The 25,467-nt window shown below is 39.3% G+C and overlaps 1 protein-coding gene across 4 annotated transcripts in view; it reads left to right on the plus strand.

The window, feature by feature from the left end:
* Window positions 1-252: 252 nt before the first annotated feature.
* Window positions 253-25,467, plus strand: part of ppfia2 (PTPRF interacting protein alpha 2) — a 107,976-nt gene continuing 82,761 nt past the window's right edge. For 2 of the 4 annotated variants that reach the window (XM_039601552.1, XM_039601551.1), the window contains exon 1: window positions 253-753. In XM_039601552.1, the coding sequence (XP_039457486.1) occupies window positions 673-753 (81 nt within the window). In that variant the 5' untranslated portion in view covers window positions 253-672. The remainder of the gene's footprint in view (window positions 754-25,467) is intronic. The other 2 variants (XM_039601554.1, XM_039601553.1) reach the window with 2 other exon arrangements.

Consider the following 25,467-nt stretch of genomic DNA (forward strand, 5'->3'; position numbering starts at 1 on the left):
ATTTATTTCCATGTTTTTCTTTTAATTTATCTTTTAAATTAGCACAAGAAAACACAATAGTCTACACGTGTTCTTGTCCCATTTTGTTTTATCTGCCTTAAAAAAGGAAAAAGAAATGAAAATAAGTTGAAATGACTGTAGCTAAAGGCCATTTTTACAGTGTACAAACAGAGCGAACGTGTGTCTCTGCTGCCAATTTAGGCACCCGGTATGTTGTTGGCTGAGCCTCGCTGTGATGCTCTGACTGATTATTGGTGAAGCCAGAGGAGGAGGGAGGCAGTAATCCGTGCACAGAGCGACCCATCTGAGCCGCCAGCAGAGCTGCTTGCGGCGGGCGTGGAGAGACCATGGAGCTGCCGGGGTTTACTCTCAGTTCAGATCGCTAAAAGGATACAGACTAATACACCGCATGCGAGTGGGGACGTGCAGGAAGACCAGTGAAGAGAGCTGACTCGTTTTCACTTTAATTGTCGCGGTTGTCCTTCTCCCCGGAGCGTTACGCGTCGTACCGGAGTGCTCCACCTTCTGATGCCGGGAGCGCAGAGCCGGGTCAGGGGCTGATCCGAGTCCTCGCCTCGGATCGTTTTACAGTCTCTGTGACGCATATTAGCTTAGTTTAATATTTTTTTAATTAAAGAATCAGCTGTGGATTGTTTGCCCATCAAAGGGATTATGATTTTCTCAGACATGAGTACGGGGACCAACTCCCCCAAGGTGCATCCGCCGAACGGGACGAGGTTCTACACGTTCCAGGCAAGTTAACTGCTCGTCTTCAGTCCACCTTTTGCTTGTTTTGTTTACTGAGATGTCAGCTGCTTGTTTTTGTCTATTTGTGTTGACAGTATTTTTTTTTCTTGTTTTGAATGCCTTGTGGCTTTTATTATGGTAAATTGTAGACGGATTTTCTGCGGAACAGTGAATGTTGGGTGTTTCCTATCTGCGTACAGAGCCCCTCAGAATCCCCTCGGTAAACTCAACCCTTTGTTTTCCACGACTTTGTATTGTGCTTACATTGCAAAGTGCTGTGTTTTGGATTTGTTTTGGATTTTGAGAGATCTTGGCCAAAATTCTCTATACTCGAATTTACCAAAGAATAATTTGGCAATAACTTGTCTAAGATCTTAAAGAAGAATAGTGCAAAACATCTTCACACTTCCTCTTGATAAATAAATCATCTGACAGTTGGATTGTGTGAAACTGCAATTCAGAGTTCATATAAATCTGTATAATGATGTTTAATGATTCATGATTTGCCCACTGTTGGTTTGAAGAGAAATAGGGACATGTGTGCACAGTGCCCTACATTGATTACTGCCCCCCCACCACCACCCCCTGCATAATTCAGCTCTGCACAGAGCCCATGCGTGCATGCAACGAAGCAGTGTTGGTGGTTATTGATCGAGTGCGTGTTACTCCTGTAACCAAGCCAGTACTTTCTGTTTTATTGTGGGTGGAAGGAAGAAGGGAAGTGAGTGAGACTGTATCCTTTTTCATATCAGTCTTCAAGCGCCTGCTGGTTGTCTTTGTAGCATAAAAGGGGAGGAAAAGGTGATGATGATTGGAAATTTTTGCAGCCAGGTGCAGTCAGCATGGTTTCGTAAGTGTGGAAAGTGGTTTGCGGGTTGCGTTTCAAGTGAGAAGAAGTGCTGAGGGGAGCTCAGTTTTGGACGACATATACATGTAGAAATACACCTGCCTCATAAGCCCATCAATCAAATTGCAGTCTGGGCTGGCAACGGACCAGACTGTCTCATCCCTTTGCTCTTGTGCTTGCTTTACTCTTGTTGTGAAATTTTAGATCACTTTGTTTTTATGGTAAGCAAGTAGAGCGTCATGATCTCTGCCTCTTAAATCATTTCCTTCGGATATCTTATTCATATGCCCTCAAACCACTGAGCCACTGTGACTTTACCATTTGAAGATTTTCCCCTTCTGTGTTTGTCATAACCTCAGCTTTGCCTTTTCATGTCAAATCATTAGTGAAGAAAGGCTCCCTGGAGGGCTCATACCTGTTGGAAGAAGCTCCTCTGATACTGCAAAATCAAAAGGACCCTAGATCACAGATTATAGTCCCAGGAAGTCCCCGTATAAATCAATTGAAGGAAAAGCCACTGCTGGGCTGCTCACAAGTCTTTTTCTTCCACTCTTGGGGTGATATAACGTCACTGCACTGATCCATACCAGTACTTTCTCAGTACAGTCATTTAAACACTTAAAACATTTCCTGTCAAATTGTTTACCATCTACTAATGATATTCATTTCATCAGATTGCCCTTCCTAGTTTGCAATTATAAATCAGTCGGGGCAAATTAAATTGCAAAGTAGGTGCCTTTTGAAGCTTCAGCCGCTCCATCAGGGTGATGAAGTTATTCAGTTTCTTTAGTATGCACTGCCAGGCTTTGCAAACATGTACCCAGACGGGTCACAGCTTTCCTGGTCTGGGACTTTCTAGTCTGACACACTGCTGTGCCTATACTGTCTCTGTAACTTGCTCCAGCTTTTAACTGATATTTCCTTACTGACATACAAAAGCAAGCAGAGGTGGCACATTAACAGGAGACATCGGGTAGAATGAAGGAGCATCTTTTCTTACCTGCAGTTTTGTGGTTAACCTTGGCTTATAGCATTGCAGTTGACCTAGAATTCAAATGTGATGCACTAAAAACAAGATGAAAAGTCTATCCATGCTAATTACTTCAGAAGGTTATGTTCAAGCGCAGTGGTTCTGTGCAAAACAGTCCACAAACACTGCCAGTCTGACAATTTTAACATGCGTATTTCATGAAAGTCCCCTGCAAAAAGACATTTCTTTTCAGCTCAGTAACTGCATGAGATTTGTTAAGTTAAATATTCAAGAATACAGTACTAACAAAGTTTTTTTTCTTCTTCTTTTTTGTAGCAGTCTTTTGTACGGATTTGCATGTTACAGCTACGGAGCCCCGCAAGGGACATGGGAGGAAAAAAAATGAAGATTAACTTTTGCGAGATCCCAAGTTACTTTTCGCAAAAGTTCATCTTCATTTTTTTTCTCTCCCATGTCCCTTGCGGGGCTCCGTAAACAGCCATCAGTTTTGCTAAGATTTGGTTAAAAACTAATGGCAGTTTAAAGTGGTAGGGTTGTGGGGTTAACAAACATTTTAAGGGATCGTTGTGATCATTCAGTGCAGGGGAACAAGAATCTGCACTATCAACTTCTTCTCGTTGATATTAGAGAAATGAATAAGTTGTTCTAATATAGTTATATTAAGTAACCTTTACTTAGTTGTTTTTTTTTTTTTTGAGACAATGAGTTTGCATACTTTTTTTAAGTTCTGGGAACTAATTAGATTTTACAGGCCAGAAAGATCATTCAGTGTTTCACAACCATACACATGACTGGATGTGGACCGGTATGAACATGCAGGAGGAAAAATGCTTAAGTTAGAAGTTCAAGTTAAATTTCTTATCTGTACTCTGTAATGATTAGGAAAATATCTTGGGTTGAGTTGCATAGATCCTTTCACAATGCTGCCCACCACTAAAAAGACTTTCTACCAGAAAGCCCTGAAATATGTGTATTCCCCCAAACCCCAAACCATGATATGGCAACAACATAACTGGTTGCAGTGCTGGGCTGGAGCATCATCATTATGTTGTAGGAATCACTCCAATACAGCTATATCAGATTGTGGATTGACCAGCAGGCTGTTATTCCTTTGGTTACAAGTGTTTCAAGTGTGTCTAAAATGCATGTTGAGCTTGTGGTGTAAAATGACCTCTTTTGACGTGCTACTTCTACTGTGCGACAAGGTGACACGGAGGAATGACGCAACTACCTCTCTCTGCCTTCTGACTATTTGCTGTGCTGGAGTGTTCATATTCATGGAAACCCTCCCATCAGGGGAAGACTTGCTGGCAGTGCTCCGAACCCTTTGGGTATTATTACTTAGTTTGCTGCAGATTTTTAGTCATGATTCTCTTTCAAGTGGCAGAAATTCTGCAGGAAGTGCTCTTGTAGCGTCATCATGTAACACTTTAAAGAGTTGTACTACTAAGAGTTGGTTAGACAAACAATACACACAATGGTTCTTGTCCCTGAGCGGTTTCTCTGGTGAGGAGAAAGCACTTGCAGATTTTAAATCTTTGTGAAATAATCTTACAGAGTGTAAAAGTTTAAAAGGAGGGCTAATATTCTCACTTCTACTTACATATTTGTGTTTCCACACTCTACTGGAATCATTTTGCTGGATTCATTGTTAAATCTTTATTTATCTCCTACCTTGGTGCAGCCCATCAGTTCATACATAAGCTGTTTTAGCTCATCTGTCTTTACACCATATAAGGAAATCCTTTCTTACTGACATCATAAAGATCCAAAAGTAGACAAAAATAGCAAGAAACAGAGCTCTAGAGCAGTTTAAATCCTGAGCTTCAGGCTCACAGGGATCACTCGTAGTATTTTAAACTTTTTTTATATGAGGATCTACTGTTGTAACGGTATACATATGGAAGATAATAAAAAAAAGAATTTTAAGTCTAGATTAAACAATTATAATCTCCTAATATTTCCAATTTTGTGCAAGTGTCACTTTACAGTCAAGTCAAATTTAGCTCAATCCTTCATTATTATTAGTTGATTTGTCTGTGTCCTTGTATTTAATACTTGGTTGTTACTACTCTACAATACCCCACCAAACAGTTTGTCAGGGCTGAGCTATCTAATAAATTATACATAATTATTCCCCGGGATTTGTCCTTGGTTTTCAAATTAGCGTTTCGTGTGATTAGTTGCTACAGCTGGAGTGTCTTTGCTTAAAAGCCTCCCTTTCCCCCACAGTCTAAAATGCATTGTCTTCCATATGGCCTCCGCAGCATTACACCTCCAGCAACATCGCAGAAAGAAGCTCCTAGTGTAGGATAAACTATTATAACATGGATAACAAGAAGGAAATAACACTGACTTCTTAGTCTAATCAGGGCTTAAGCAAAATTGGCAGTGAAATTTTGAACAGATTGTCAGATATGTTTTACCGACCCCTTTTTGTGTTTGTTTGTTTTTCTAAAATATTCAGTTGCTGTTAAGGAAGAGAGGAAGAAAATGAGCTGCTACTCACTGGTCTCCTTCAAAATAATCCTCTCTTCTGCAGCGAGCTGGCATTTGGGAGGTTTATAGCAGCATGGCCACAGGGGGAATTTGGCTAAAAAGCTTCTGTTTGGGTTTGCCTATAAGCATCTGTCGCCTGTGCTTTGTTTGTAAGCAGAGCCACAGCCCAGGCCAACCTCACTTAATCAAACTGCTAGAGCTGCGCTACCACTGGTTTCCACTTCCGACTGTCTGACTGAGGGTTCACGTTCAGGGCTTGACAGAAAAGATGAAATGTGGCTGTATACACTAATTAAAAAGTGCTTCTTCTCATTATGGTGCTTAACGCCAAGGAGGGATGTTTGTACTGATGTCCTGATAAAAATTCTTTTCTCCACTACTAAAGCTGAATGCAGACATGATACAGTGCCTCTTGTTCCATTTCACATCTTCAGATGCATTAATCAGTGCTAACTAATGTGCATTCTCAAGCGAGCACTCTCTCCAGCCCAAACAGGCTCAAGGAGTACAGAAAGAGCCTCAAGATGGGATGACTCATAGCGAGACACCAGACAGCAGTTTGAGTGACAAGTAAACACCTATTCCTCGTTGCTCAGATGCCAATGGCTCAACTTCCAGTTTATCTCCTGTGCACACAATCTACCATAGCACAAACTGACTGCTGCTGACATGTCCTGCAGTTGTCAGTAAAGAAGTTTGTTTGTGACCTTCAGTTATAAAATAATGTAAAGAAAAATGTAGTCAGTATAGTGGATAACAAACTGATCACTGCAGTTTTCTTGGCTCTCGGTTGTTCAATTAAATACATTAAACTGAACATTTACATTTTTAGACTGAAAAAAAATCCTTTAATGTTTATGACGTTTATAATAAATTGAATAACATATTTCTGGGTAATATGGAAATGTCAAAGCGTAATCTTGGGGATCCCCGTCCGTGCACCGTGATGGCAGGTTAAATACAGGATCCCATCCCCTCTTATGACTGCTGCACGTTCACCAGTGCAGATGTGGAGACGTTACACGTCATATGACACCTGGACAGTCCTGCAGGTTGATCCCGAGGGAGAAGCTGAAGCTTTGTGAGAGCTGTGCTCGCCTGATTATCTGGAACATTTCTGCAGCTGTTTCTGTCAGTTTTAGTTTTGAGCTGAATTTTCTCCATGTGTGCAGATGTTTGCGCAATGACATGTAGTCATACATTAATACACGCAAGACTGCGAAGAAACAAACCAACCACACCAATGCATGTGAGCTACACATTCTTGTCAATCAGGCGCACAGCAGACACGCGTACACAAGTACAAATGCGCTCGCACAGTAACAACACCCAGCTGTGGAAGCGAGCTTATCGACACAGCTGTCTTACCCAGCACCCTGCCACACACTCCCCCTCCCCTTTCTGTGTGCTCCACCCTCTCTGTGTCGTGTTAGTCAGCGTTGATGGATCAACAAAGGGTGGCCGTATGCAAATTAGCACAAAAATGACAAATTAATACACGGCCGACAGACTCAAATCGAAGCTCTTGACCTTTCATTTGTTACACTGCACATAGTAACTGCTTACAAATGCCCTCAATATCCTTACCAACACACACTCGCAAGCACGCTCCTCCCTTTGGTATCCCATTCCCGCCGCTGGTCTCCCAAGTGATACGTATACGTGTGCGTGCGTATGTGTTTGTGCGTTGTAGGCGTTTGCCCTATTTTCTTGGTCTTTTTTTAATCAGCCCTCGTGCATTTAAAATCTGGCCCGGGCAGATGGGGAAGGGAGTTTGACCCACTTTGATGGATTCCAGACCGATTAAAAGGATGAGTATGCTTTCGAAAGCAAGAGGCCCCTGTATACCAGGGTGTGTGTCTGTGTGTGGATACAAGAGACAGGAGAAAAAGATTGTATTCATGTGCCAGTATGCAAATAAACATTCATCCTCCACCTTGTTGTTGACAGTGTAGTTATTCCGGAAATTGTAGTGTCAAGATAAAAAACCAAATAGCCAATTTCAGCAATCTTTCTACGTTGAACGTAGAAAGATTGTAGTGGGCAATTTTACCCTCAGTCTTAACAGAGATGTTATAGCTGCAGGGTTATCTGACAAAAACCCTATGCATAAGATAAATATACAAGCAACGCATTAGTTCTGCAAAATGCACAAACTCTGTGGGCTGCGCTGATGCAGACGGAGGTGTGCCTCACTCCCAGTTACAGCCGAAACTCAATTAGATGTTTTGCAAAGTGCTTATTTAAATGGGGGGAAACAAATCACTAAATGCAGCATTTTCTGCCAAATCACCATGCATATAAGTTGAAGATAATATATGTGCTGTGAATTTTTGAATGTATTTGCATGTTAAGTGATCGCTGAGAGCGAAACAATGTCTAGTATTTTTGTTCTAGTTCCACAGCACCTGTTCTTCCCAGAGAGCGAGAACAGCGGAATAACAATAGGCAAAAGAGCGAAATTACAAAGCAGAAGTGTCCATAGGTACTAGGGCTTGTTATGAAAAGTGCTGATTCCAGATGATAAAATCGCTCATTAGCAACAATGAGGTGAAGCGTGTTGACCACTGAGAGGGAGAGAGAGTGAGTCATGGGCTCAGATGCTCTGAGATGGTATATATTTATATTTAAAGGAAAAAGATTATCCAAATCTGAAAATTTGAGTTTTATATTTAAATACAAGTCACCTTAGGGGCTTAGTATTTTTAGCCCAAACTTACTAGTACTGAGACTTTTGTATAAATACTTTAGCCAATCTAACAGTTATGCAGAAAAAGACTTGCCTAAAACTTCATAAAATATTTTCTTTCCAGTGTAGTAAATTTCTCCAGTGGCATTTTAAAATGAGTAAAACGGAGCAATGTTCGACCTAACACCTGCCATCTGATTCATGGATTTTGCTGACATGGCTGCTTGGGGGAAGCACTAAAGACTAAAATGGGCCTGGGGATTTAAGATTCCTGGAGAAAGGTCTGTGAAAAGGCCATTCTTAAGATACCCAAACTCGCTATTGTATTCTTACATTTCTGTTATTTTTGGTCACACAACATTTTAATATTTTAAAAATAACCAATTATATATTTGTTCATTTGTATTAGTTTCTAATTTTCTTATTTTAAAAAAACTACCAACATATCCAAATGGTTGTTTCTTCGTCATGTGCTATATTGATTTGCATATGATATCCAAAAAAGCCTCTTAAAACCTGTTAATTATCTGAGTAATGCTTTAGGAAATGATTTAATGTTTTGTTTTCTCCATGTCCTGAATTTTTTCCTTTCAATACAAACAGTTGGGGAAAGGAATTTTAAAGCAGGGATGAATGGAACGATGGGCTTAATCACTGGTTAGTCCCTTAATGGGATGTTTAGTCCGTAACAAAATGGCCTATGTATAATATTTCCAGTATCATTTATCCTTTAATGCGACGCTGTGATGTCTTTCTCTCTTTGTTGCACATCATCCTTTAATCTTCTGCCGTATCGTCGGCTACACATGTTGAACAGTAAAGCGTATTTGATGCATTACAGAGCTAGTACCTTCACAGACTTTCACACACATGCACGCAGATCCATAATAGATCCCACAGAGATTTTAAAGTGGAGTTGGGTGCACACTCAGGCCAAGCCACTCACTTCACTTCAATAGACTCTAGCATGGCAATAACCTCTCTCTTCATTGACGCAATTATGGTGCAACTATTTGCCTAGCTCTGTGCAGCAGTTTGATCTCATTTATCCAACAATGTGGACTTGAAAGGTGACATTTTCTGTGGGTTTCTTGACAGAATATAAAGCTGTGCGTTTATTTACTAGGCTTGAATCAAAGCAGGACTGATGTGTGTATATATATATATATATATATATATATATATATATATATATATATATATATATATATATATATATATATATATATATATATATATATATATATATATATATATATATATATATATATATATATATATATATATATATATATATATATATATATATATATATATATATATATATATATATATATATATATATATATATATATATATATATATGTATATATATATATATGTATATATATATGTATATATATATATATATATATATATATATATATATATATATATATATATATATATATATATATATATATGTATATATATATATATATATATATATATGTGTGTTAAAGTGAACTTGTTATATTAATTTCTAGCTCCTTATTACTATTCTTGGGCTCTACTAGAGGGATTTGGATTTTAAAAGACTTTGGCTATATTTTATTTTAGCAACCAAAGACTGTAACAGGATATATATGGCAGAAAACAGGGAAAAACAGTTTTAAGCACTTTAAAGATGGCCCCGGTGTTGGACCAAAGAAATTTTGATTCAATTTTAGTGTAATAAGACAGATAAAGCTAAGAAAAATAAAAATAAAAAATGGAACTTTTAAGTATGTACTGACTATGTGAAGGGATTAAAATATCTGAATACTTTCTAAGTGGGATTTTTTTTTTAAAGTAGTAAGAAAAACACCAGTGAATCATTGTTTGTAATAAGAAACTTCACTACATGCTCATTCAGCCATTGATGAATGTGTCATTCCCACCCAAATTGCCTGATATCCAGTAGTTTTTTTCATCCATATTTTAATCCTCCTCGCTTCTTCCCATACGCACTTGCAGCCCCTGTTCCATAATGCACATAAAAACAGGGGCACATCCTTGGCTTGCCCTGGTAAAAGCGACGTCGTCAGCATATTTGTCAGAGCTGTCATCTAACTTGCTCCCTTATCTCCAGGCCAACTCTCCAGCTGTAAGTGGGCAATATATGAGACGTGTATTTGGAGCACTAAGCAAACTGAAGGCATGGACAGCAATTAAGAGGTCTGTAATTATAAAAAAGGCTGCCACCTGCTTTAGGTAATAATAGTGCTGATGCTTACAGAAAATCTAAGTTTTGTAATTTGTGTGCATCAGCCATGGGCTTCTGTTGCACCCCGAACTTGTACATAATAAATTTTTATTTTTAATGATAAAATAATGTTCCTCCACTTACGCTGTCGAGTTTGTTTACAGAGAAAACTGCCTGCTTGAGGAAAGCAGTAAAGTTTGAATAATTTCTTCACCAATAACGTTGAATAAAGTACAAGCCCTGTAGTGTTGGTTACTAGCTTTGGTCACGACTAGATTGCCACAATCACCAGTAGTTTGCATGAATGACACCAACTTGTTTGCAAAAACTAATATCTAGGCCAGTGTTTCTCAGGTACTGGATCACCATGGACCCAGTACCTGACAGGTGCTGGCCTAGACATTAGGCAGCAACCATCTAGCGACCACCGGTCACTATAAAAAATTACTCATTCACAGTTTGGGGACTGGTTTGTGGAAGCTGCTGTAAAATTAACAGTTTAGGCCACATTCACTCAGTCCTAGAAAGCAGTGAACCCTTGGCAACCACTAGTTACTGAGGAAAAGTGTTTATTCCTCAGCTGCTTCAAAGCGGTTTCTGGAGTTGTTGGCAGTCGCTAGTGTGACACAAAGAACACAAAAAACTTGCTAAGCAGCAGTGGAATTGCAAAGAGTGCAACACAAACTAGAAACAGAAAACAATGGCTTTCAAATTTTGTACCAAAGTGCTTCAAGAAACACATTTCAAAAGGCACAACTCGTTTTGCTTAGGGAGATAAATGACAAGTGTTTGCAGACAAGTTGGTGGCTTTCATGCAAACTGCAGGTGACTGTGGCAAACTGGTATTGTCCAAAGCAAACCTATAGCAATACAGATCCACTCATAACTGGAGGTTGCCAGGGGATCGGCAACTAGTTACCACGCAAATGTGACTGAGTCTGTAATATACAGTCAAGGCATGGTCAGGTTTATTGCTGTTAGACTAAACAAATGACCCAGTGAAACATAGAAACTCAGTAACAATATAAATTTTTTTTATTCTTACACTGGCTGTTCTATTCAGCCTTTGCAGTATCTTAGGCTCAATGATCTGTCTTTTCCCTGCATCTCTGCATCTGGGAAAATTCATCATCTGTGGAGCTGAAACTGGAATACCCATTCCACAAGGCAGTCCTCCATGCTGTTTAATTTTATTGCTCCATAATGGGAGTAGTTGGGAGGGTGTCAAGGGTCTTCCTGTATCCAGTCATTAACTCTACATCTCTATCTCTTTGTCTTACAGCCTCCTTTGCTTCACTGTGATTGCAAAATACATTTCTATTTCACTCAGCTACCCATCACTGTGCAGGTTGGATTAAAGAGCAAAGCGGAGTCCATTTGGAGGCACATGACTTAGCGTTTTCAATTTACTAAGTAATTAATTCACCCCAAGCTTCTCAAAGGCCTGCTGTGTGTTAGACCTCAGAAATAGTCTGTGTTACTTTCTCACACACTGCGTCTTTGCAGCATTACGTCTCCCCTACAGTCATTCACATGAGGCGATACAGTACGCAGTGGCCTTTGTGAATAATGCAGTGGCAATAAAATCTCTGCTACATTCAATTACACCAGCTTTGACTGTCTTCTCCTGTTCAGATTGTGTGTAGCTTTGTTAGTGTGTGCATGCTGATAGTGCCATGACCAGGCTGTAAACCCAGCAACATTAATTATGCACTGTTTTGTTTCTCTGTTAAGCTGCAAGGGTTTTTGGACTGTTACAAACTGCTGTCTGGCTTTTAACTACACTGCCACAGTTTATAAAGTTATTTGAGGGGTCATATGACATCTTTATGATCTTGCTTTCTTGCTGGTCACATATCAGCTCTGACCTTTCGGCGTACGTCAAACACGTTGTTTCCTAGCCAATACACAGATGACAAACTGTATACTTAATTAGCATGACATGCCCAAAAAAGTGATGCTTATTGTTAATTCATGGTTATCACACATCCATCTGGCTTTTGACACCCAGTGTCCATAACACAATTAACACAGAAGCTCTTTTTTTTTTTTTTTTTTTTTTTTTTTTTTTAAAGCACAAACCAGTCCATCATTGAAAATAAGTATAGCATCTATAGCTTACCACCTAGAGTCGACATCACAGCTCCAGGGAGCCTGCGTAATAAATGCCTATGCATCTTATGGAGCTGATATTGCTTCCAGATTTTCATGTACAGTAACACATTGTAGTTAGAAATAATAATGATAATAATAATATGGCATGTAACCATTACACGTCTGCGATGTCCAGTTGTTGTAGTCCGCATCATTGATTATGTCAACTAATCGACTAATAGATGTGGCTTGTGGGTTTTCTGGCACCGAGACTTTGGCAGCAGGTCCATTGGGTCTTGGTGGGGTTGATTGGGCTTGTTCCGGCACATCCTCGTGTGGAGTTTGGAGATGTCCAAAGGTGTTGGCCCTATTTCTTGATTTCCTGGGCTGTTTTGCACAATCAAGCTCTACCAGCATAAGATTGGATTTTAACAAGGCCATCAGTGTTTTTCATTCTCCCTGTCAGTGGTTTTAATCTTGTTTTCTTGATTTAGAACAAGTTAGAACCAGTCAAAGAAAGTAGAAGTGAATTGTAACAATAAATCTATCTGATCTATTACATACAATCTTTGTTAAGTTTACAAGGTTGGAGAGTGTAATGGTTCTTCTTTCTCACACGTTCTGTTTATATAAAACTGCAGCCATCAAGCAAGATGTAAAAAGCACAGGTATTAGACTCAGAGACACTGCTTCTGTAGCTCATAGGTCTGTATTCCCTGCTGCTACCACCACCCTCTCATCATGCAAAATCAATACATCCGCTTGGAGGCTCACGTGGGATAAACCGCATCAGTTCATCTGGCAGCAAAACATAGACTCCCTGCTGAGACAACACCACCTCAGCACCTAATGTTTTTTTTCCCCAAAAGGCATGTTCACAGAGTGCCGAGTGTATGTTCTGAGGAAGCCAGCAGAGAACTTAATTGTCTGATTATCTTCATAGCTCTTCTATCCGATGTCTGGTTGTAGAGACATTGTTGCCTGCTACTGTGTTTTTTGCTTTTCCTGGAATCCAGCTACAGTTACATTTCTGGAGTCACTTCTTTTCTAAAAAGATCATTTGTGTCAAGAGCCCTGCAGGTGAGCTGGGAGCATATTGCCATTCAGGATTTTTAATGAAAGTGTATAATGTTTCAGCTGGCAATAAGGCTGAGAACCTGCAAACAAAACATGGAGGAACTCCTGAGCGAGTTTACCAGGGGCTTAGCAATTAACACAGAAAGTTAGGGCAGACTGGATTAGCTACCTTGTGTTTGGTATGGAGGAATCAAATTATTTTGGAGGGTTTTGGAAAGCAAACTCTTCTCCGTTCCAGCATCGTTTCATATTATAATTACAAAAACATGTTGTGTTCAGTTGCTTAATCATTACAGGATGCCTTCCAGCTCTATATATGCATTTTAATGTGCATGGTCTGTCGCAGTTTGGAGATTTCCACATGTTTTGAACAACCAGTTCCTGCTTCCAGCTGTAAATGATATGATAATAATCAGTCTGTCTTTATTGGAAGAGCTTTCAATTTCCTTGAGTAATACTGGCTATAGTTTTGAGTTGGGTAATCATTGACAGTTTAACATCATATTTCAGTTTGGGAAATGTATCAGCACCTAACTTACGTCTCTTTAAGAGCAGTAACGATTATGAAACTAAAACAGAGTCTTGATCTTATACCTGCCTGCTTCTGGCCTACCTGTTGCTACCAGTCTTGAGCTCTAAATACAGAACTGTGCAAAAGTCTTGAGCCACCCACTCATTTCTTTATGGTTTGTTAGAAAAAATGGCACAAAAAAAAGCTTGAAAGTCAATGACTGAAATAATTAAATGCAGCCCTAAACCATGATAGAGTCTCCATCATCTTTAACAGATGTCCTCTGCTGGATATTTTTTGACAATCGCTCCATAAGACCTGTTGCTGCTGATTTTCAGTAAAGTTTTTGGGCAATTTGCCAAACCTCAGTCTTTTCTTTTGGTTTTGGTTCCTTAAAAATGGCTTCTTCACACCTTTCCACTGAGACCATTTCTGAGGAGGATGGTTCAACTGAAGAATCAGATACATCTCGCAGGCACAGTCCCTTTGCGATACTGCTCATCTGCTATAGATAATGTTTCAGTTTAATGGTTGTTTTGTTTAAACTTGTTATATTAAGATGAAAAGGTTTTGTGTTTGTGTAGATAGCTTGTGAGTAAATACAGGATGAATCGCAGTGAACGTGAAATAGCTTTGGAGTTTTGTTATTATGTGCAAATTAGCCATGTGCTCATCATGATTATTCTGCTTGTCCATGTAGAGAGTTCAGAACATGCTAATCTGGTAAAAGCTGTCACAGTTTGACACTCAGGTAAAGAACAAACCAGAAATGCTTCAGAAAAATTGAGTAGCTTTTACTTATTCACAACCCACTCATGATCAGGCTTTTTTCCCCCTTTTCATCTCCCCTATATCAAATACAGGTATGAAGTGGTCTGTGGATTTGGAGATGAGCATAACCCTAACCTTGATGAACTAACAACCACAGAGACGGAGGCGTAAATGCCTCTGGTTATATCCATTCAAAAGCGTCTCTACATTCAGTGCTGATTGCATTCTCCAGGCTTCGGCTATTTTCCTCTTGCAGTTTAGTTTAAGAGTTGCTGTTAAATGTTTCACAGGCTATGGTCTCTGTCTGGAGAATGTTTGGTCTTGCACCACAGGTGAAGTGTGTTGTCTAGTGCCTCTTGTGTTAAAAGCTGCGACATTGCTGTATTCAAAATAAACCACGGTTCATCACTGAAGACATTTTCCATGTAAGCAAAGATGGAGGAGAAACTCTCCAGAGGTTAAATTAAGGATCTATATTTTTAATTTGTCATAGGCTTTTCGGCTTACATTTATGATTAAACTTTGTGACCTATGAAATCATTATAGGTCAAGGAGCAGTGATTGCTTCCCCAAAAAGAATGCCTCCGACTGATAATTGCAAATTCCAGTGAAATTAAACTATGCCTTATCTTTCTGGAGGGTACTTTAATAAATGGTGGGAGCACTTGGACCCCAGCTTCAAGAGCCTCTTCACACAGATGCCTTCCGTCTTTGTCTCCGTAAGAATAAGCCTGATACCGACACAAAGCAAGCCACTGACTGATGCTGGCTCTGTGATCTGTGCTAATGTAAGCTGACAGGTATCCCGGCATTGCGTGGCTCTGACCAGGCCCTGTGGCCCTGCAGGCCATTCCCACTTACACTGAAGGAGGGAGCACCACCTGCTACACGACGATCCCTTTAACGTGCAACAGAGGCACCGTGCACCCTTGAAAGACTTCAGCATCCACCCTTGGTTGCCGTGGAGACAGTCGCTGCTACTCAGCTCAAACTGGTGGATTGGCTTTGCCACACCCATGGGTGTCTGGAGCGAAAGAGGAAGAAAGGGTTTAGATGAAATGTGCAAAGGAGCAGCTCCCTACAACCACCATTCAACACATAAAATATTCAGTTACTATTATAATCATCTTAATCACGTATGTGCCATGTTGTATAAGGTTGTCATTACGAAACATAGCTAGTGATTGCAGTGATTTGGTGACCTCTAAAATCAGTGCATCCTTAACTCAGAAATGACACAATTTTCTACCCATTTAGTAAAAAATGAACAATGAGCTGATATAGAAGATGTATTGAGGGAAACCAAATCCTTGCTTAGAGAAGTACAGGAGATTCTGGATTCTACCATGATACTGCAAGCATGTGCAAAATAAACCAAAAAAACAAACTGGTATAAGGTTCTGCAGCTTTGTGAGCAGGGGCAAGAGAGAATGAGTTGTGCATAGTCATCAATACACGCAGTTCTGCAAGCTGTAAGAAAAAGAGTTAGAGGAATTTGGTTCTATATGCAGCTTACATTTATCATGCATCTAAAAGTTTAGTACAATTTCCCCCCCTCTTTGCTCTCTAAGATATTTTGAGCTATCTTGAGATTGTCATACATCTGTTAGTTTTGATTTCTGTTCATCTTTGAAGTTGTCATTGCAATTATTGCCTGGAAATTGGCACTGCGGGCTTCAGTTATGTTATGCGGTATTATGCAATCGACATCAACAGATTTCCCCCAGTGCCCGGATAAATGCAGCCGATCCTGAGGTTGCAAATGATTACAACTGGGATTTGACTGCAACGCAGTTCATTATTTACAAAGCCAGGGGGCCTTGTCTGGCTTGGGAGTAGCCTCGGTATAAACTAGCTATGTATGCTAATTCTGGGGCTTGTAGAGGATTTACTTTGATTTGTAATTATATAGTGAATGGGAGGACAACAGATGAAGGATTATATGTGAATTTTTAGTAAAATGTCCTACTGAAATAAAGGTGTTAAAGTGTGCAGAGTGAGCTGTAGTGCTTAAAACCCATCGCTGTGAAGAGACACGATTGGTAGAATATGTACAGTTTATAGAGCGAGGGAGAGAATGTGAGGCACTGACATGACACACAGCCTGATATGCCATAATGATTGGATGCATACATATTTCCCCATTTGTTGCACTACCCTGAATAATTCAGCACAAACTATAAAGTCAGTGTGCTATTTCAAAGAATGTTGTGAATAATTAATGCAGTTGGGCTAGATATGTTGCAATTCACATGCAACCTATATTTTTTTTGAGAAAAAGGGGAACCTTAGGTGATCGGTCAAAATTCTAGTACCTGCACTGTAAGTGTTTTCAGCTTAACAAAAGCTCTCTATAGAAATGACTATGTGGGCATATAGTGTGTATAATTATCAGTGAAGTGTTTTAAACAGTATAAATGTGACTTTTAGTCATAGCTGGATAATTATTGACTCCGTTTTGATTTGGCAAAGTCGAACACTGAGTTTTACACCAGCTTCTGTACGTCTACGTACTTCAGACGTCTGCTTTGAAAAAACGGAGGTGTTATTGCTTAGCAGCTTTATCGAGCGGAGCTGTGAAACGGTGGCTGGCGGCTAGCCGATCACTTTATTCATGTTGCAAAAATCTTAATGAGTTCTGTGATGACGTCAGGTTGTGGCAACAAAACTTCTTGAGGTGTCACTTCAGAGCTTTCTTGCGTTTGTTCAGGACAAGATGAGTGTGCCGTCTTATCAGTGGAAGTTTGCTTAAACTAATTTCACTATTGAATTCAGTTTAACAGATTCATGTTCATTCACATCCTCACAGCACTTCAAACTATCTATCTCCCTCTTTTACGAGCTCATATAAAATATTCTTTGATATATATTTTTTGCATTTTTCCCCACAAATATGTCCTGTATTTTTATTTTTTAAGTGCAACTTGAGATTGGACCTAAATTTAGGGCTATTCAAGGTGGAAAATAAAAGCCTAAAAAGAATGGGCAGCACGATGGTGCAGTGATCAGAACTGTGGTCTCACAGTGAGACTGTCCTAGGTTCAAATCCACTGACTGGCTGAGCCCTTTCTTTGTGGAGTTTGCATTTTCTCCCCATGTCTATGTCTTCACTCCAGCTTCCACAGTCCGTTCTCTGTATTAGCCTATGATAGACTGAAGTGTACCCTGCCTTTTGGCCTGTGACAGCTGGGATGAGCTCCAGACCTCGTGAAGCTAAAGGATGGATGGATTACAAGGAACAGGTGAACACAATCAGGGCAGAGCAGAACCTAACCTCAGAAATGGCAAATAAAGGTAAAAACACATTATAAAATAAAAAAGCAGTTTAACCTACACAAGAAGTAGCTTTAAGACAGATATGGAAGACAAAGAAAGGAATAAACAGATTTGGAAGCACAGAGAAACCTAAAAGAACCAAATTAGATAGCAGACAATGACATTTTTAATCGGATGAATCACAAGCAAGCCTGTTTACTCTAGAATAATCAGTTCATTGCCTCACAGATGAGTAAAACCTCTAAAGTTAAACTGAACATAATTTTCCATAACCAAGACAAATGGAACGCAAAGGTAAAACTTAAAGCAACTGACACTGCGTTGAGGAACTGCAGTAAAATTGTGCAGCGTGAAAAAATATATTGACTCTGACATCTGTTGTTCTGCTGCCTTGGAAGAAGGAAATATTCTTCCAAAATCACATGACATGTTTGGCTCGTTAGGGCTTAGCTAATGAAGAACACGATCCAGCTCTTCTGACATGACTGATATGGATTATTCATGATCATTATTACACAAGTGCTTCCACTTAGAAGCGCTGAAACAGCGTCTGCTTTGCCGACCTCTGTACCCAGAAACACATAAATCTTCTGTTAGCTGGTGGCGGAAATGTAAGTTGTATGTAGTGTGTAGTCATTAATGGCCAGGCTTTTAGTGAGACATGGGAACATGAGCTGCATGCGCTATTACTGACCTTTGAAACTCATGTGTTCAAGTGAGTACCCTGATGTGTTTGTGTTTGTTTGTGGGTGATTTGAGCATGCTCTGCAAAAACCTGAGAAGAAACAAGTGTAAGACAGGTTAGATTTATAAATAAAGTGTCCACCTTTTTATATGAGGTTTATGCTGCTAACTTTTACTTTGAGTCGGCAGGCAGGCAACATGGATACGCTAACTCAGGAACGAAGCGACGTAGGTGTTTCAAATTGATACCGTAAAAATGTCAGATGAGCTGGGATCTCAGTGACCTCGAACTTAAGTTCAGGAGTCAAAGGTCAAGTTTTCTGAAAATCTTTTTTGCCAGTTTAACATATTAGATGGTGTAAAAGATGGATGCAACTATTGTGATGTCATCCATTGGTTTCTGAAGTGCCGTTTTGAAGGCTCTATTGGTATTTCCACCATCACCATCAAAACTGCGAAAAACAGTGACAAAGAGGGAGGCGGTCTGACTGCGGGATAGCATCCTCATTGGCTAAAGAGTTGTCAGTTACAAGTCATTAGTCACTGACTGTCCAGTTTCATACCACAGATAATCTTTTGAAGCATGGCATGATCAGGATTATTACAAAATTGTCGTAATTTTTATTCAATATGACCCAAAATGACTGACTGAGATTATAAATGTGTAAAAACAATTTTATACTATCTGATGTTATACACCCCAAATATCTTTGCTAGCATGTAGTACACTGGAGACAATGCACATATCCTCAGCCTCCAACCAGTGAATGGTTCGAGGGATCAAGGTTTTCGTTGGTGGTTCGTTGGTTCGTGGTCTACCTGTACTTATGCATCCATCCATGCTTCTATCTATCCATCCATTTTCATCTATAGACAGTTTAGAGTCACTAATTAAATGAACATGTCTTTTGAAATTGGGAGGAACCCAGGACCTTCTTGCCACGCAGTGATGGTGCTTACTACCACACCAGACTTCCAGAGTTGGGAAGCAGTTCCCCAGTTTTGTATTGTTCATGGAATCTTAATTGACTGTTTAAGAATGTGGAGTGTTGTTGTCTTTACATATAGCTATAGGAGCTGTTTTCAGTATATAATTGCTTTACCAGTTATTTGATTTACTACTTATTAATAATGTATTTGTCTAGTCTAAGTCACTAAGTAGAGTGAAACTAATGGATAAAAACCTACTACTAACAAATTTTAAAAATGGCGACACATGAACTTGTAGCATCAATCAAAATGTTCTTCAGATCCATTAGATTGCTTTTTTTCTTCCATGTTTTTTTGTGAATGACCTTAGAAACTCAGTAACTTGTGATAGCATTTCCTCCTACCTTTGTCTGACTTGAGTGGGCAAACATTTTTCAGATTTTTCTGACAACAGATGAATGCAAAATATCACCCAAGTGTAGTTATTTACCTTATAGCAGTTTACTGGCGTGGATTTCTAAAAGGAAATGGAAATGCTTTTGGCAGGTCGTCCTATATGTACAATGGAAAGAAGCTTCTCAGCTTCTCCCTGTGGGGGGTAAAAAGGTGAAGGATTTTCTGCATTGCGTGCCTGTCTGACAACTTAAGCTACTTTCACATGATCAGCATCAAAGTGCTTAACACAGACTGGAAGCCAATAATATTTTATGGAAAGGAGTAGCGAGGGCTGACTTGGCAGCAGTTGGACTCACTTAGGCGGGTACAACCCCAACGCTTAGCTTTTAAACTTTGACCAAGTTTGACACAGACTTTTTGTAGAGTTGTTAACAGTGATCCGTTCCCAGGAGCAGATTTTGATTCTTCTCATGTGAAGGCTTTTTACAGCGAAGAGCTCAGTGTTACATCACCATTTGTCAGCAGGCACCCAGCTATTCACCAGAGGCTCTGTATCTGTATCTTCATGCTGCGACACCGGGGTTTATTTTCACTTTTTCGATACCCTTTTTAGCTTCTCTGAAAATTGCTGTCCGTCTTCGCTACAAAAACAAAAAGTCACCAAAACACTTAGTCCATTTGTAGTCCATTTAAAGCATTTTAATGGTGCGGTAGTTTGCCATCACTGAACTGCTGAGTAGTTCACCTGTGTATGTGTGTGAGTTTTACTCCTGCTATTCCCTTCCTGATTAGATTTCACACTTTCCTGGCAACAGCGATTACTTTATCCTTGTGTAATGCTGATTTCATGCTTGGCATTCACCTCGCCACAGATGTTGCACCCAGTTTTTTAAGCACCGTTCTTTTCAGTGTTATCTTTTCCCTCGCTGTTTATCTTCATTAAATTGTTCACTGGCAGCAAATGGCACGTTATCAAAGAAATTTCAGCGCAAAACTGAATAGTTCCTGCAGAAAGGCAAAGCCATATTACTTTTACATATATTCTGACTCAGTTAAACCTTGTTTGCTTCTTAAAACACCATTCTTTTTTTCTTTCTTTTTTTTTGCATTTAAGTTGGACATTTCAGTACAAAAGAACCACTTGCACACTTTCCTTCAGTTTAATTCATTCATTTAGGGGCAGAAATGTATTTTTGTTGAATGTGAAATGAGACTTAAGTAGTATTAAGTACAATTTAGACTTTTTTAGGAACAGTTAGACATATTTTTAACTTTGAATGGGCTCTAAAAAGCAAAAAACTTTTTCTTTGAAAGCATTTGGAGTTTCTATGCTTCTACCTTCTAAAACCTTTAACCATTTCTCTGCTTGCTGTTGGCATGAATGCCGAGGAATATACCCAGAAAATCTAAGCTTAACTTTTCCTCTCTGTCCATTTACTATGCATGAATTTTATGCAAATAAGAAACCTAAAGTAGAATTTAAAATGCTGAGGTTGTCAAAAATAGAGATAAAAGCTATCACAAATTGACTGTCTCTCAGTTCCAAAGTCAATCTTGTGTCATTTTTGCTTCCATCTCACTCTGTCTGAACTCGCTGTGACCACCAGAAACATTCACATCCAAATAGATTCCATCTGCTGAAAGGTTCAGTGACCCTTGCCCAATCACAGCAGCTCATTTCAGGCCATTTAGGCCTTTTTTGTCATGTATGTCTGGAAAAGGTTTGCTTCTTTCCAAGTAGTTGCTTGCTTGCTTGCTTGCTTGATTGATTGATTGATTTCTTTCTTTCTTTCTTTCTTTCTGAAAAATTTCAGCAAAAAGTAAAACTTGAATAAAACTGCAAAAATGTCACTATTATGACCCTCAAATTGGGGCTTTTACAGTAATTGCTTAAATTTTCAAAATGTGATGTCTAATTTTTGAAGCCCGCCAGTAACACTTAATCTATATATATTTACCATCATCTTGTTGCTTGTTAGGATATATGTTAGTAACATAGGAGCGATTTAGCAATCCCTTATTCTACATCAGAGATTCCCAAAGTGTGGGGCCCGCCCCCTAGGGTTGGGACGGTGGGGGGGGGCAGAGCCATTGCAGGTTTTTGACGGGGCTCCCACACAAACGCAAAGCAGGAGATGAAGCATCGCCAAATATGTTTCCAAACCAACTTCCTTCCAAGCCAAAGACTAGAAAATATGGTGAAGCATATCTTTCCTTTGGCTTCACCGGCACAAGTGCCAAGGTAGGTCTCCCCTGCAGAATTGGTTTTCCCTGCGTCAGAAGCACGCGCTGGGCTCTCCAAATCACGGACAAACAGTATCCAACATTCTTGATTTTTAGTTCACAAACACTTCTTGTAATAACTAACTACTCCTGACATTTTGGACATGTTAGCTCTTTATGCAGTAAAGTTACAGAGGGATACAAATAATATCAGGCTGATCCTGCCACAATTTGTTCCCCCCGGTTCAAATCACAGACAAACAGTATCCCACAGTTGTTTATGTTTTTGAACCCATTTTGCACAGAGAGGCATTTTTTGCTAAATGTATTGATAACAATGTTGAATATTATTACACAGGAAAAAAACAACTACACGTAAAATAATTACACCGTGACGCCTCTGTGTATATGCGAGTGTATATGTAAGTGTGTAAAACCTGAAGACAGTAAGATTAACAGCAACAGTATTTTGTCTCTATCTGCCATTCTGCAATTCATCTCATGTAAACAATAACGCGGCGCACAGCGTGACGTGAAAAAAGGCACATACCTTTGAGGTTGCGTGACGAACTCTGTATTTCTCGTGGGGGGGGGCAACATTTTTCTTGTAAAACAAAGGGGGCCTTGCAAAAAAAGTTTGGGCACTGTTCTACATGATCACATATTCTGTAGCTATTTCTTCTGCCTTAATGATACATAATATATTTATAAGTCCATTTATTGTTATACTGTGTGGCAACCCATCAGCTATTACCTAATGATCTACCCTCTGGGCAAGATAGCCAGTCTTGCAGGGGTCTAGTGTGTATTTCTAAGGCTAAGATCTCCTGTTCTGTGTACCAGTCATTGTTTATGAATGGATGTAGATGTATTTTTTATTCTCCACAAATGCTCCATTCACTAACATATATCAAACATGGCCTTCCTTGCATGTAATCTCATAAGAATTACACAAGTTCATTTTAATAACTTGTTTTATTAACCCCATTAGAATGGGTACATAGCTGGATAAATGACCCTTTACAGTCTGAAGCCCTTGGCCAGTGAAAAGTCATTAAGACATTTACCAGAAAATGTAATTTTTTATTTAAAGAGTTAGTTATTGAATAAGCATTTATTGGAAAACTGTGATTCTCAGCAGTGGGAACTGTAGTAATGAGAATTAATGTTATTAATCTGCTTCTGGCTTTTGTGTAACATACAAAGATGGATATACAGATAATATACAGACATACAGAAAGTCTTTGTATCTCTACATATCTTCTTTGAGCCAGGCTGTTTTCACTGCCTTTCATTGCCTTTTTTTCCCTAGTAACTTCAATCTAAATTGAACATGTATAGAACATCATGATTTAGTGGTAATTTAGTCGTCTAAATTGCAACTGTGCAAGTAGACTTATCATCATGGAATCTAAATTATTTCAATTTAAGATCAATTTAATAATTGAATAAAAAAAAATATGTCAAGGATGAAAATCTCCAAAACGTTTGTCAAAAAGCCCTGACTGAAGAGTTCTCTAACATACAGGCCCACAAGCACCATCATCAATCAGCAACCATGCTGGGGCAGAGGTCAGGAGGGGGATGGGTCTGTTTGATCAGGAGTCCATAGACTAGTCACAGCCAGAAAGTCAATTTGATTAATCTTGGTGGATAATTGCAGTCCCCTCTATTTACACTCAGCCAGTTCAAGTCATGAATGTGCCATGATCTCGTGTTACATTGTAGGCTGATCTACACACATCAGTGTTGGATTTTACGGATATAAGATGATACAGACAAAAACATGTGATTTGTATAGTGATGAAGGGGCTGGATGTACAGCAGATTGTTGTCTCTCTATCTCTTTATTCATTTCCTTACAGAGTCTCCAAACAGATCCACTTCCTGTCTGTTCTTCATGATGCTATCAAGCACACAGGAAATAACATGACTTTCTTTTCCGTCAGTCATTCCCCTCGCTGCGATATATCAGTCAGCTATGCTTCTGTTTTGATATTTGATGCCGAATTATTTCCATGCCTATATTGTAAGACTTGTCCATCAGCAGGTTTCACTTTTGCTTCCTGTCGTGGTTGTTTTGCTCCCAGCAGTTCACTTCTATCTACCTTCATTTGATCCTGTGACTGCTCATTTGAACTCGATGAAAATGTGATGCTTCAAAGCTAAGAGTGGTGCACTGCTACACCCGTGAAGACCTTTTGGTGTTTGAAGTAACTTTATTGTGACACCTGTGAAGCGTATCTCCAGAGGAAATCACCTGTTCCATGATTGTCCCCATCCTATCTTTTGTTTCAGCATCTTTAAATGACTTATTTAGGCTCCCTAAGTATTTTCTCACGTTTCCATTCAACCTTAAAGTAGTGGTTTTCTTCTGTATGCGTTGCAGTCATTGGTTTAAAGTAGAGATATGACATGAAAGCCAAAGTGCATCAGTGAACCGATCTACGGGAGCATCACTTTGCAGCATTAGCTGTCAGTAATACACTACTGAAAGTTCCCACTTGCACTTTGATGTTTGGGCGCACTTGTGATAAGCAACAAAGTCTCAGAAGCAATGAGATTGAGGAAAACACCCAGGAGACTCCACACAGTTTGTTTGTGTGTGTGTGTGTGTGTGTGTGTGTGTGTGTGTGTGTGTGTGTGTGTGTGTGTGTGTGTGTGTGTGTGTGTGTGTGTGTGTGTGTGTGTGTGTGTGTGTGTGTGTGTGTGTGTGTGTGTGTGTGTGTGTGTGTGTGTTTTCTGTGTTTTCATCTCCTGTTTTCCACCAGGAGATGAAGAAATGCAGCTAAATAACAAATAAAAGAGCTCATTTTGCAGGAATTCAATCAAGTTGTCACGTGGATTGTTATTTGAAGTTCCGATCCCTCATGGAAAATAACTGGTGGCTGTCAAAATTGCAAGTAAATGTCAAATTACAGGAGATCAATTGGAGCAACTGATTGACCTATGACCTAATAGTAAATACACTGCAGGGTTACCTAGGCAACTAAAGCATGGAATATCGTCAGGTGACCACCCACCAGCTTTAAAGCGATGTCTTCCAGTGTGAACATAGATTTTATTTGCCTTTGGAAATGAAAGCTAACTGAATTCCCAAAAGTATCCGGACACCAAAGGGTGTCTCCATTGATGAGCCAGTGATGAGATGAGAAATGCTTTATTTATTTCTTTTGTTAAGGGAGTTGAAATGGTAATGAAATAATAATATCTTGCTTCTTTGCCAGACAGATGTATTGTAGAGGGTGTGAAACTGCAAGACTCTTTTTTTTTTTTTTTTTTTTTTTTTAAAGCTTCTTCATAAGAGCTATATGGGGTTGTTTTGTCCTAAAATATAACTATATGCTGCAAAGCAAGCTCATTAAAGCAGAATGCAAAAGAATGCTGGTGCAACACCCGTAATTAGTTCCAAAGTTAAGAAGCAAAAACACCAGAAAATGTAAATATAAACTAAAGTTTTTTCTTTATCAGTTAAATTGGTAATTGTTCTCTGCTGTTCTCCTCGAAA

This window comes from Oreochromis aureus, linkage group 17 (assembly GCF_013358895.1).
Source record: "Oreochromis aureus strain Israel breed Guangdong linkage group 17, ZZ_aureus, whole genome shotgun sequence".
NCBI classification, from domain to species: domain Eukaryota; kingdom Metazoa; phylum Chordata; class Actinopteri; order Cichliformes; family Cichlidae; genus Oreochromis; species Oreochromis aureus.